Source organism: Wasmannia auropunctata, unplaced genomic scaffold (genome assembly GCF_000956235.1).
Source record: "Wasmannia auropunctata unplaced genomic scaffold, wasmannia.A_1.0 LD336090.1, whole genome shotgun sequence".
NCBI lineage: Eukaryota > Metazoa > Arthropoda > Insecta > Hymenoptera > Formicidae > Wasmannia > Wasmannia auropunctata.
In genome coordinates this window covers 1,488,738-1,500,994 of record NW_012026800.1, presented here as the reverse complement: position 1 = coordinate 1,500,994, position 12,257 = coordinate 1,488,738, and the positions used below count along the sequence as shown (strand labels likewise).

The following is a 12,257-nucleotide window of genomic DNA, read 5'->3' as shown; positions in this document are numbered from 1 at the left end:
TCTTATTAGCTATAAATATTGGCAAATTTTTAAATAATTTCACAAAGTAGATTGTAAATTTCACGTCGCGAGTGTGTCAAGTAAAATGTTAAGTGCAATGGACATGTTTGTAAAACTTTAACTCTCGATCCGTATATTTTGCTCTGCAATAAATATTTGTTAGCCGTAAATACGTGAATCGTTAAATTATTACGTTGAAATCGCAAGCCCGCGGATTTTGCGAGTATATTAGTGCAATCAAAAGTTAGAAGATGCAGAGAAGCTTTTTCTGTCATTTTTGAGTATTATTGTGTGATTGCAGTGGAAGATATGCATCGATAAACATCGAGGGTCGTTATGAATTAATGAGTGCTGATTTTCGATTAATTTTACAATCGCTCTATCTTTCTTAGCAACGCTTTTCCTGCACTTTACATATTATCCATCATTTTATATAATAAAATATTATTAAAAATTTTAATATAAAATGGTAGTTTGATACATAGTGTAGCTGGAAAGTATAAATTATGCGGCATGCGTAGTAAATACCTAATGCTTGCAAGAATCGCACTTGATTTATGACATGAGTAGAGATTTATGCATTGTTACATTGATTTTAATATTTTGTACCTCGCGTCGCGAATTAATATTGATCGTTAATATATAAAATAATTTTCCATGCAGATGATATAAAGAAAAAAGGTTTTATTAAATTATTAAATTAAGTATTAATTAAAAATAAAAATAAAGGTTTTATAAAATTAAATATTAATTATTAAATTAAATGTTGCTCAATGTTGAGTTATAATACCTTATTCTAATAATCAAGTTTTATTACTCTAATATTAAATACGCGAAATCGGTTCGGGCGGAAATATTTTTCTGCCTTTTTGTTTGCATATATATTCACTTGCGAGGCTTTTTCGCAAACAGTAGCAACATAGAAGCGAATAGTAGTGCATATCGAAGAAGAAATTTCTTTTGAATACGTGTTCTATATCAAAAGGGAATTTCGAATTCTTTAGGCATTGTACCTTTTGATTCCTGAAAAGGTAGTGTGCAACGAAATAGAAGAGCGTGCAGGCTGTACTGGAACATTTATATATCAAATAAGAAAGAAAATTTTACGCACGCGTGCTCTATAAAAATGCAAAGAATTCTTCGCATTTTTATTTTATGCTATTCTTATTTATAAACATGTGGTTTTTGCTTTTAAATAAGCCGACTCATTAAAAATGCTAAATGTTAGTAATAAACCTCAAAAATTTGCGTTTATACATAGAGCCAGTATTTAGATTCACCAACGTAAAATATAGCAGATCTTAAAATGATAAATTGGGTCATTCTCCACGTGACTAAAATAATCACGCAAAATTATTTTTCGACGATCTTTTTCGTTTTATACCGTTCTTCGCAATGATAAATATTTAATCACTGTAATAGCTTTCTGTTATATAAAAAAGATCAGTCAATTAATTCTTATATCCTTAATAATAACCAAAAGTAAAAAAATTCTTACATATTTTTTAATTAATTTAGCTTACAATTTTTTTAATTAACTCTCAGTATATGATTTTTTTAAATAAAATTCTCAGCAATTTTTATTAATGTAATACATTTCATAAAAAAATATTCAGTTCACATTACACCAATACTTGCAATAATGCGTTATCAATATAAGATATGATCGTACCATATCTACGTGATCAGTACATTTATCATATCGTGATAGCATGTGGGCAGACAGTATTTATCATTCTTTCGAATCTTGCTGAACAGGCAGTATTACAGTTGCCACTAATGCGATTTTATCTTTTATTACAATGTAGCCCAGTTAAAAATGTAATAGCGACGACAGATAAATTGCCTTCGAAAGATATAGACGATAGATAAATGTACGCCTCGTTATCTGTTAATGTTAAAGGGCACGAAGGATAGACGAGAATCACGAATGTAAAGAATCGTATTACCGACGCATGCTTCTTTCGTGCCTTTTACCTACCCCCGGCTCGAGCAACCTCTAAATCGATAAAATAACCGAACTATACATCTACCGCACGGGATATATACAATGGTAAAGCCAAGGGTATCAATGTATGGTACGATTTATCATGTAATATACAATTTAAACAAATATTTTTAAGAAAATATTTTTAAGAAAAAATATTTTTAAGAAATATTAATTTGCTTTTATTAAGCTAGCTTTCATTAATCCAACAAAAGAAAGCTAACAAAATTACTTTGCTATCAGGTTCATTAAATGTCATAGGCTCATTAAATAAGTACTATGATATAAAAAATACTGTTTATTGATAATTATTGCTATATAAATGATAAAATGTTGACAAAAGTATAAATTTGTATTGTTTGTGTAAATGAGTTTTATGACAATTTGTCGCAACATTTAGATCTGTGGTGTCCCTTATCAGGCGATAATGTCGAATTCCATTGAATTGCGAGTTGCATCACGAAGCGGTGTATCCTTTTTTCCAAATCGTGTCTTTTAAGTAGGAACCCACTATAGGATCATTGAGCATTTCCTCCACGATATTCTTAAAGCCAAGCTGACTAGCTAACATGTATTTACATTCGACGTCTGATAGTTCAGATATTAGAGTTTTCATGTTGTCTGTCATAGAATGATTGATACTCTTTTCCAGTCTGTATCTAGATATAACATCAAAAAATCATTTAAATATAAAATTTAAATAAGATACGCACATATTCACATAAATCGCATATTAAATTTACCTGCGCGCACAATCTTGTACAATCATAGGCGTAAGATTGTTAACTGTCATGAATTCTTTGAGATATCTCGCCTCTCCTTTGAGAATACAATGATGATAAATAAGATTAACCCAATCCGCGTGATAATTATAAGCGCGAATAACGATGAGAGCTTGGGAGAAGTTCAAGACGTGAGATAATATTCTCTCCAACTCGTCGCTTTTCAAATTCAGCAGACATACTGCTTGCTGATTTTGCGGTACTGCGTTCAATAGAGAAATTTGAAGCGCGACCAGTTGGGCTTGATGCGAGCATCGGTTAGCGAGATTCAGTTTCTTATCCTGGAAGTAAAATGCATTATTTTTTTATGACAATACTTGTGATAGTGCATACGCACTTTCTAATCTCATTTCTCTTACCTGTAAATAATATTGAGTAGCATGAGTGTAGTTAGTTACAGCCAGTTGCAACTGTTTCTGGACATTATCGTTTCGGGTCAACTTTATTTCTACCGGGATACCTGCAGTTAAGCCTCTTCCGATCTCTTTCAATATGTCAGATATTATTTTTGCAATTACTTCCTTCGCCTCGTCTTCCCACATGAGTGCGATTTCGTAATACAAGCGGAAATGAAGCGCCACTAGAGTAAACAGCTCCTTGTCTTCTGGACATTGGCGCTTCAAGAACTCCAGCAGTGCCATTTTTAGACCCGGAACCTGCGCAATTGAAACGAAAATGCTTTTCGATAAAAAGCGAAAAAATTACACGTCTATATTTAATACTGTACAAGCAAAGATACCTTGTCCAAGCCCTGCCCCAACAAAGACTCAAACTGATCGTTTTCTTTCAAGATTTGGAATATGTAATTCATTTCGGTAAATCGACCAACACCGGTTACAAGACGTACCTAATAGTATGAGGTGAAAATTTAAATAAATTATATTATTTTGGAAACAACAATAATTGATTAAATAAGATAATAAACGTACCAGTAGCGCCCAATGTTTTAAAATTTGTAACATATTCGCGAGGCTCTGACATTTTCGTAATACCGAGGCTATTCCCTCCATGTTACAGGAAGCCGTGAAACAGTCGTGCGATCTTATTAATAATTCCACTATTGTTTTCAATCCCGACACTGTAACGCAATAAACAGAAATATATATTTATCATATTAAAAATAATGTAATATATTTAAGGAATTACGCGCGTGAATTACCATTTTTCTTTTCATCGTGAGTACTGACGTATCTTTCCAGCAATGATTGCGCTGTCTTCAACAATTTTAAGCCCAATAACGAGATATCGCTGCAAAGCTCCATTATTAAATGAAAATGCGAATTCAGAGAATAGCCCCATATAAAAATCAAATCTTCCTGACCGTCTGTTGAGATATTATTTTTAATATTCAGATAATTATTCGAATCAAAAACTAAGAATTTTCTCACAATTACCTTCTATGGCACGATTTATGTGCATTGCAATGCTTTCAGTCAAGAATGTTGCCACATTTTCCGTCTTAATTTTGTAAGACATTATTATATCGTTAGCAGTCTCAAATTTGTTTTCAATATTGCTTTCTACAATCTCCTGCAGGAATTTAATCGGATCTTTTAGCATCAACAGCGATTGATATGTCTTCCCTAGGCACATAGCAAGTTTATAACACGAAACAATTCTAAAACAGATCTCATTTCCGTGCGTGAGAATTTCCGATAATTTTTCTAAGGTTGAAATACACTCCATCTGGAGATTGCTGATTGTCACATCGTTTGTTTTGCTAGGTTCTCCTATCGACGAAATTGTGTTTACTGTAAAAATGAAATATATTGAAATATAAAAAGATCAAAAAGTGTTTTTAGGTAGACGAAGTATGTAGAAATTATTTATCAATGTTTTGGAAAAAATAGCGGGACGTACAGGATGACGTTGATGAAAATTTTTGCAAACCGCGATTACGTAAAATTCCATATTTTTGTTGCTTGTTCTGATTCCTTTCCTCCAAAAGACTCCTTTGCTGCGAAGTCAAGTCCGCTGGTGAAATTTCACCCTCTGCTAAACTTAAACACAACATCAGTATTCGCAGATCCTATAAAAGAATAAAAAATGCTCTTAAATTTAATAGTATACCCGCAAATCTCAGGATAAAAGAATATTACTATTTACTTTGTGATTGTAATTGAAAATTGCGCTTATTCGTAAGGCTGTATCCAATTTTCCCAGATCAATTAATTTATTTATTAGAATTTTCGCAGCTTTTTCCTCATTCTCATCTGTCAAGGAGCAAGCGATTTGTAACGTATCCAAACCAGATAGTAATTCTGTTTTTAATTTATTGAAAATACAGTCATTGTAGTCGAACTCTATATTTTCGGGTTCAGCTAATATACATGATTTCCACATTGCCATTTCCAGAGTATCGATAGTTTGTTGCTCGATTTCGGTATTTTTCAATGTCTCATAAGCCAATTTTAAAACTTCGTATCTAGAAAAAGAATAATTGAGTATTTATAGTATAATTATTTATAGAGTTAGCGTTATACAAGATATTTACCGTTCTTTATGCGATATGACTTTCTCAGCATGTTCGACAAAAAATTCAACTGCTACTTGAGGCGGAACATTGTATTTGTTAAAATCCTGTGCACATTGCATCCAGAAGGCAGAATTTATTTGACCATCTTCGTTTATAGATTGTTTAAAAGTATTTCGAGACTGAAAATAATGTTATATTTATAGAAAATAGTATAGTTGTATAAAGAGTAGTAATATAAAGAGGGTATTTGACTTCTCGATAAATTTCGTGAGACATTACTTGTGCTAATATTATCTCGGATGAATTTAATCCGGCGCAGCATGCTAACTCCAAGGCAGTGCTGTAATTCTCGATTGCCGTTAGCTCGTTAACGCATCTTTCAATCTCTTCGTCGAAATTATATGTATTATCGATTAGAGTAGCATTTCTGAAATTTAATGCCACGTCGGTTTTCTGCAGAATTTTTGTTATATCCAACAAGCGTTGAAAATCCGGTACTGCAACTGCAATATGCAACAACAATTTTTACAAATTATTGATGATTACAAATAACTGTATTTAATAAGGACAGATTAATATAAAAAAATTGTGCACACATATATTCAGGCATTTTACCTGGTAAATCTGCAGAAAAATTATTCTTTATTAACACCTCGAGAAACTTCATTCGTAATGCTGTACTTTGAAAGCCGTAACCGAGTGCCGTAACAATACATCGGATTGCAACAACTGCAACCCAATATAAGTTTTTCAAATACGTAAAATGGACGCTGTCCCAATCCATAATTTTCTAAAAAAGATAAGACCATTGAAGCTATGTGAGCTAGCTAATATAATAATAGCGAGATTGTTTCATTATACTTCTGTATAACGTACATTGCATTTCAGCGAGGAACATTGTAATTTAAACTCTACTAAATGCCGTTGATTCTCCTTGAATTCGCCGTTACTGACCGCTTGCGTCAGAAACTCAAAGAATGAATTCAAGATACTATCCTGCAAGACATTAGTATCAATTACAACGAAAATTCTTCGGCCGTCAATAGGTCAATTAAACTTACAGGCATGAAAATTTTGTAAGCTCGATTAACTGTGTTGATGTAACCGCACTGAACCATTCTGCTCAGTAATTCCGACACTTTGTCGGAGGGCCATATCTGTTGTTCTAGACATTCCGTGTAATCAAGAAGTATATCCTCTCTTCTTGACGATATTACCATCCAACAATAGCAAAATGCCGCTACAGAGGACGGCTATAAACATGAGATTTTTAAATCGTAGATTTTTAAAATGAAAAATCGAGAAAGTTAATTAGTTTATTAGTTAACTAATATTATATCAATCGGAATAAAATATTACCTCGTAACACGTAGCTAAGACAGTCAATATAGGTCTTAAAGTTGAGCGAGACGCATTAATTAATGCTCCCGGTGGATCTTGACTTTGATGACAGTTTAGTATAGTTAACCATAAGTTATCATCCGAAGAAGGTGAGGTGCAACTGTTTAAAATATCTTTGGTATTACTTGCATCTATCTCAGTTTCCGATGTGGCTGAAGTAGACACTGGAGATTCCTGGAGAATGACATATGTTTATGTGTACAGGAATTAAAATTATTAACAAGAAAAAATTATTAACAGTAATAATCCCTACATTTTCTTTCGCTCCAACTTTGCGCTGCCTCGACGATGATTGCCTTGCGTCATGGAATTTCGCCTTCTGCTCGTTGCTTGGTTGAGATTTGCTGAGTTTATCGTTGCTTAAACACGTCAACAGATGCTCCCGTACGCTCGCGTTATTGAACAATTTGGCGTTTTCCAGCATCTGCCATGTGATTAATTCGAGTTTTATTTCTACAAGCTCTATTTTGATTCAGCGCTATCGCGTCGAAACGTACCTGATTTGTGGGATAAGCGAATATATGACCGACTGCAACGAATTCGAACCACAAGTCATGATCTGCTAAATATCTCGGCAATATGTCGGGCAGCGCACAATTATGAACGCGTGCGAAGCGTACGGTAATGTCCCATATTTTCAACGCTTCGACAAATTGCGCGCTGTCGCACTCGAAAGTTTTATCCGCTAAATATTTTTGGAAGCTCTGTTCTAGATACGATATCACAGACTTTAAATCAGTTTGGTTCTTATACACTACATTTTCCAATAGGTTCCCTGTACAACAAATAATACCGTTTTTAAAACATGTTTTCCCACAATATTATTACAAAAGCCAGATTACCTATGGAGATATTTAGCTGCTCTTGTACGTATTTTGCCACAGTAACGTGTAATTGTAAATTACTCGAGTCGATTTTCAGCAACTCGATGAACGCGATACAGCTACATACGATATCAGACTTATCTAAATTTCTCAAAGCGAGAACGTGCGCATATAAGGCCGCTTTGAATTTCCTAAAATTATTATTCATTATTAATGACGGCAAAGTGAAAATTAATGTTGCGAATATATAACGAGACTCATAAGTCAGCGGAACAAAATGAGCAGAATCAATTTTAACTAATATATTTATTTGTTGCTCATTTTGTGAGGTCATTTTGTTTCGCTAACTTATACAAGACATGAGTATACGAACCTGTGAGAGGATACATTTCCGAGTAATTTCGCTTGTGCATGCGTCAAGCTGTGCACAGCCATATTCGGCCTGCCTTCTTTCAGATAATAGCCGTACGTCAGCGTTTCTTGGTACCCGTATTTCTTAATCAGATTCTCGCTCGTGAAAGTAGGCAGAGGCTCATTCTTGAAGCGCCACTTGAATAACTGCTTCGAATTCAAATTTCTATAGCCGTCCAATAAGTCGTATACTGTAATATCGTCTTTTTCGCTTTGATCTTCGATGATACTTTGCAACATCGGCAGATGCGTAAGCGTAGACTGCAGAACTTCTTGGGAAATGACACGCGTGTCGATTTTTAGGACAGTCTTGTTCGTAAATATATCTCTCATTAGCGTATTCCTCTCTGAAGAGCTCGCCTCGTCGCGCAGCGCGTCCCGCGTTTGCCACAATTGCAAAAATATTAATGCCAAGCTTACTAAATAATTTGTCTTCAGATAGGCATTAAAATCGTCCGAGATGTAGTCGATCGATTCTACAATTCCGCGTTGGAACGCCTCTTCGTAATTATCTCGAGCGCTGCACATATCGGTTAAAACGTTATATAATCTTTTCAATTTTAGATTGTCTTCCTGAGTATGACAGTTTTGCGAGCAGTGTGTAAGGCACAGTTGTTGATCGACGCTTTGCAAAAATTCCGTTTTATCGATGTTGCAGAAAGGTGAGGATAATATCGCGCCAAGTTCTTCCAGTGTAATACCACAGCCAAACGAACGATTTAATGTCAATTTCAAATCGTTTTTTTCTTGCGTTGTATAAATGCCGTATCTGAAATAATAAATTCGGACTTTATTATTATATCAACAAAGAAGATACAGATATATGTACACACGTCAAATAGCCACTGTACGTACCTACATAAATGATTTTTAGTTAGATGCTTTACGAGATCACTAGCATGTGAAGAATCTATGTTGTCAATCATATCGGATGTAATAGTTAAATTCGCAAACAGAGACTTTAAATGATGATCCATTTCATCTGAGGTCTGTGGTGCGTCTGGATTATATCTTGCATCAATCCATACCTTTAGTGCCTCAATTTTATTATTGCATAATAAATAATCCCACAGAGTACTATTTGACACATTTCCCAAAATCTCTGGGTCGTTCAAAGAAAAATATAACTCAGTGCGTAACGCTTGCTCGATATTCGGTGTTAGTTTCATTATATCGTCTATACATATACAAGAACTTAATCCATTTTGAATTCTAAAATAAAAAGATAATTTATTAATGTATTTTTTTCTTATCATGAGATGTGTATTTTTTATTTTCGCAAACTTACTTGCATTTTTCTTCATGCTGTTTAATCGACTTGATAATATTCCATGCTGCGACATGTTCACTTTTGAATCCGTCAACGTTTATCATATATTCACACAAGTAATCCCTTAAAAGAGGTTCCTTGCTCTTTACAGAAACAGCAAAAATATGTTCCACGGGATCCTTTCCCTGTAAAAAGATTCATCTGTATAAATATATTATTTCTTTTTAGTCGTAACTTAGAACTTTATAATTAGATTCTATCCTGGGAAAAATATATAATTAATTATATTAATATATAATATATATGACATACCATGTTATTTAAAATATGTGAAGCTCTGTAAACCTGTTTCTTGTTTAACAACTCGTTGACCCAATTTTCCACTTCTTTGTTGAAATATATACATGCTTGCTCTACAGAACAATTTCTTCTGTATGCAAGGCACTTATGAGCTAGTTTTATGTGAGTTCCCTTGGCAGATGCTTCTCTCACAAGCTCTCTGTCTCCCAGCGTACGCCAGCCGGACCAAATCGCAGCCGCTTCTCCAGTTAGACATTCCACAGGAATACCACCGACCGTCTTTTTCTCAGACATTTTACGATATTGATATACAACGTAATTTTCACATTAATTTATTAACGCACTGATATCTTATTCATACAATTATAAATGTTGTCTAGTGCATATTGAAAGATCATACTGGAAAATTAGGACATTTTTATATTTTCCATGATATACGCAATTTCTAAAAACACGTTCTTTGTAGATTACTGTATTGTATACTGTATTGTTAAATCACATCTGATTAATTTACGTTGCGTTATCAGTTGGTGCACGTATCAATTTTGTTTCCCTTTTAGGTATATAAATTTTTTGTAAGAGCAGATATTATAAAATTATGTAGATCTTAGTTACACGAGATAAATTCGCAGTACAATAGATAGGTTAGGTTAAATAAAAGCAACAACTACAACAACTGGAGTACAGTCACTGATACATATTACATTCACACTCTCAAACGATCACAATAATTATTTATTTACACGAGTTATGTATTTTTATGTGGGATATGAATCATACTTCGGTCACATTTTGTTGTTTATGGAATGCAGCACTACTGTCAATTTGTGCCTCTCTGACAGCAGCAATTTAACCAGCAATCGGTAAAATCACCGGCAATCAGCTGACGTAGATATAGTTATATATCTCACAACTACACGATTCCTATTAGACAGACGTAGAATATAGCAACATTAGTGACAATATTGTTAATTAATTGTTAGGAATTTTATATCGCATTTGGTAAATATGCAGTATAACGTTCTCATCTTCGATTTTTCTGAATTTTTGTAAATTTGTTTATTTTGAGTGTAGAACATTTTCTGAACAGAAATTCCCACTCAAGTATTGTTTTTTAAAAAAATATAATTTTAAAATTTTTTGATGTCGGTAATTAGGAAAATGATAATTTATGGCTATGTAAAGCCCTGCGCATGCTCATTAATGTTATAATTTACAAATTAGTAGTAGTCGTTATGCAGATGGTTCTACGAGAGGCCCAGCGTCACTTAAATCTAGAAAGTTCCTCTGTGACTCTCGCTAAGAGTAGATCACTATATGGCAGTCTCATCCCCTGTTAGACACTAGGCTTTGTTCAAGCCTGCGCCAGACAGTAGACTTGTTTCAGCCCTGCGTCAGACAATAGGCTTTATTTCAGCTCTATGTCAGACATGAGGTCCTTTTTAAGGACCGCTCATTTTTTTCCTTCTTTATATGCAGCATAGACTTATAAGAAATTCCACGCTCCCATTAAAAATGTAAAAGCAACATCAGTGAGAGAAGGCAATAGGATGTTAAGTGCTTTTTTTGTTCAATTGCTGCAGCAACGTGCATACAATCAATTGTTGCAACAATTGAACTATGAAAACATCTAACCTCCTATTTGTTCTCTCACTGATGTTGCTTTCACGTTTTCAATGGGAGCGTGCAGTCTATTTTATAAGTCTATGATATGCAGATATTTTGGCAGAGATACTCTTGGTGATTTTTGCCTTGCCTTTCGACAGGTGGCGATCGCTTCCGGATCGATAATTAAAATCGATAATTGAGATGGGTTTGAATCTGGATCTTCGGCACGGTAGGCTGCCACGCAGCTCTCTGCGCCACGAGCGCTCATTATTTACTACAAATTAAGTATCGTTAAAATATTTTTTAACCTAATTATGTAATTTAAATTATAACAGAAGATTCTCTGCTTTAATTAATTAAAAACAAAAATTAATTTCTTTATAATTTAAATTATAATAGAGAATAGTTTGTGATTTAAAGTTTATACTAAAAAAAAATTAGTTTCTTATATAATTTAAATTATAGCAAAGAAAATAGTTTGTGATTCAAAATTTATGCTTTTTAAATTCTTTTTATGTAGAATAAAATTCAAATCAAACATTTCTTTAAAATATACACTATAATATAAATACAACTATATCGTGTACCACTCGATGCTCGAAAATATTTAAACTTATTAAACGAAACTTATTATCGAAAATATTTAAATTTATTAAACTACAAAAAAGTCGCAGGCGAGTATTATACTGCATATTTACTATACCCTATTATTTCATATATTAAATATTGCTTGAATTCAAATAATTTTGTGCAACAAAATTTATCTACAATTTCAGAAAAAAGTTTCCGAAAGAGTTAGTTTCTTTTTCAGAAACCGATTATTTTACTAAAATGCTCACGTTTGATCTGTCGAGAATTCTATCGTAAATAGGACATCACGTTTCTGATACATTCCTTTACGCATTTGTCATAGCATTCCCATTATATTTACACTACTAACGTTCGAAGAAAACTCAGGTACGCCAGACTTGTTTTGAGTACCTAGTAAAAAGTTAAGTTAAAATAATACATAAAATAATACTTTCCCGTAATTTAGTTTATTATAGCTGCAGTCTCTTATTAAGAGCACATACAGAGAAAATAAAAGCGCTTCCAAGCAAATTATTTTGGAATATCGATTATTTATTTTTTTGAAACTTTTTGTCGTCAGATTCATTTCGCGTAAACGTCCCGTACTACAGTCTCTTACACTTCCGAA

General features: G+C 33.4%; 1 protein-coding gene across 1 annotated transcript; it reads right to left on the bottom strand.

The window, feature by feature from the left end:
• Positions 1-2,272: 2,272 nt before the first annotated feature.
• Positions 2,273-11,966, bottom strand: LOC105447857 (spatacsin). The gene is made up of 23 exons (XM_011686091.1): positions 11,899-11,966; positions 9,464-10,375; positions 9,170-9,336; positions 8,737-9,093; positions 7,844-8,650; positions 7,489-7,661; positions 7,144-7,421; positions 6,900-7,070; positions 6,605-6,820; positions 6,307-6,498; positions 6,122-6,241; positions 5,861-6,035; positions 5,525-5,748; positions 5,264-5,424; positions 4,876-5,194; positions 4,630-4,798; positions 4,164-4,520; positions 3,929-4,093; positions 3,699-3,847; positions 3,509-3,616; positions 3,129-3,425; positions 2,731-3,050; positions 2,273-2,646 (listed from the first exon to the last, which is right to left on the bottom strand). Exons 2-23 carry the CDS (start codon positions 9,743-9,745, stop codon positions 2,445-2,447), a joined length of 5,409 nt encoding a protein of 1,802 aa, XP_011684393.1. The 5' UTR covers positions 9,746-10,375; positions 11,899-11,966; the 3' UTR covers positions 2,273-2,444.
• Between the last annotated feature and the right edge of the window lie 291 nt (positions 11,967-12,257).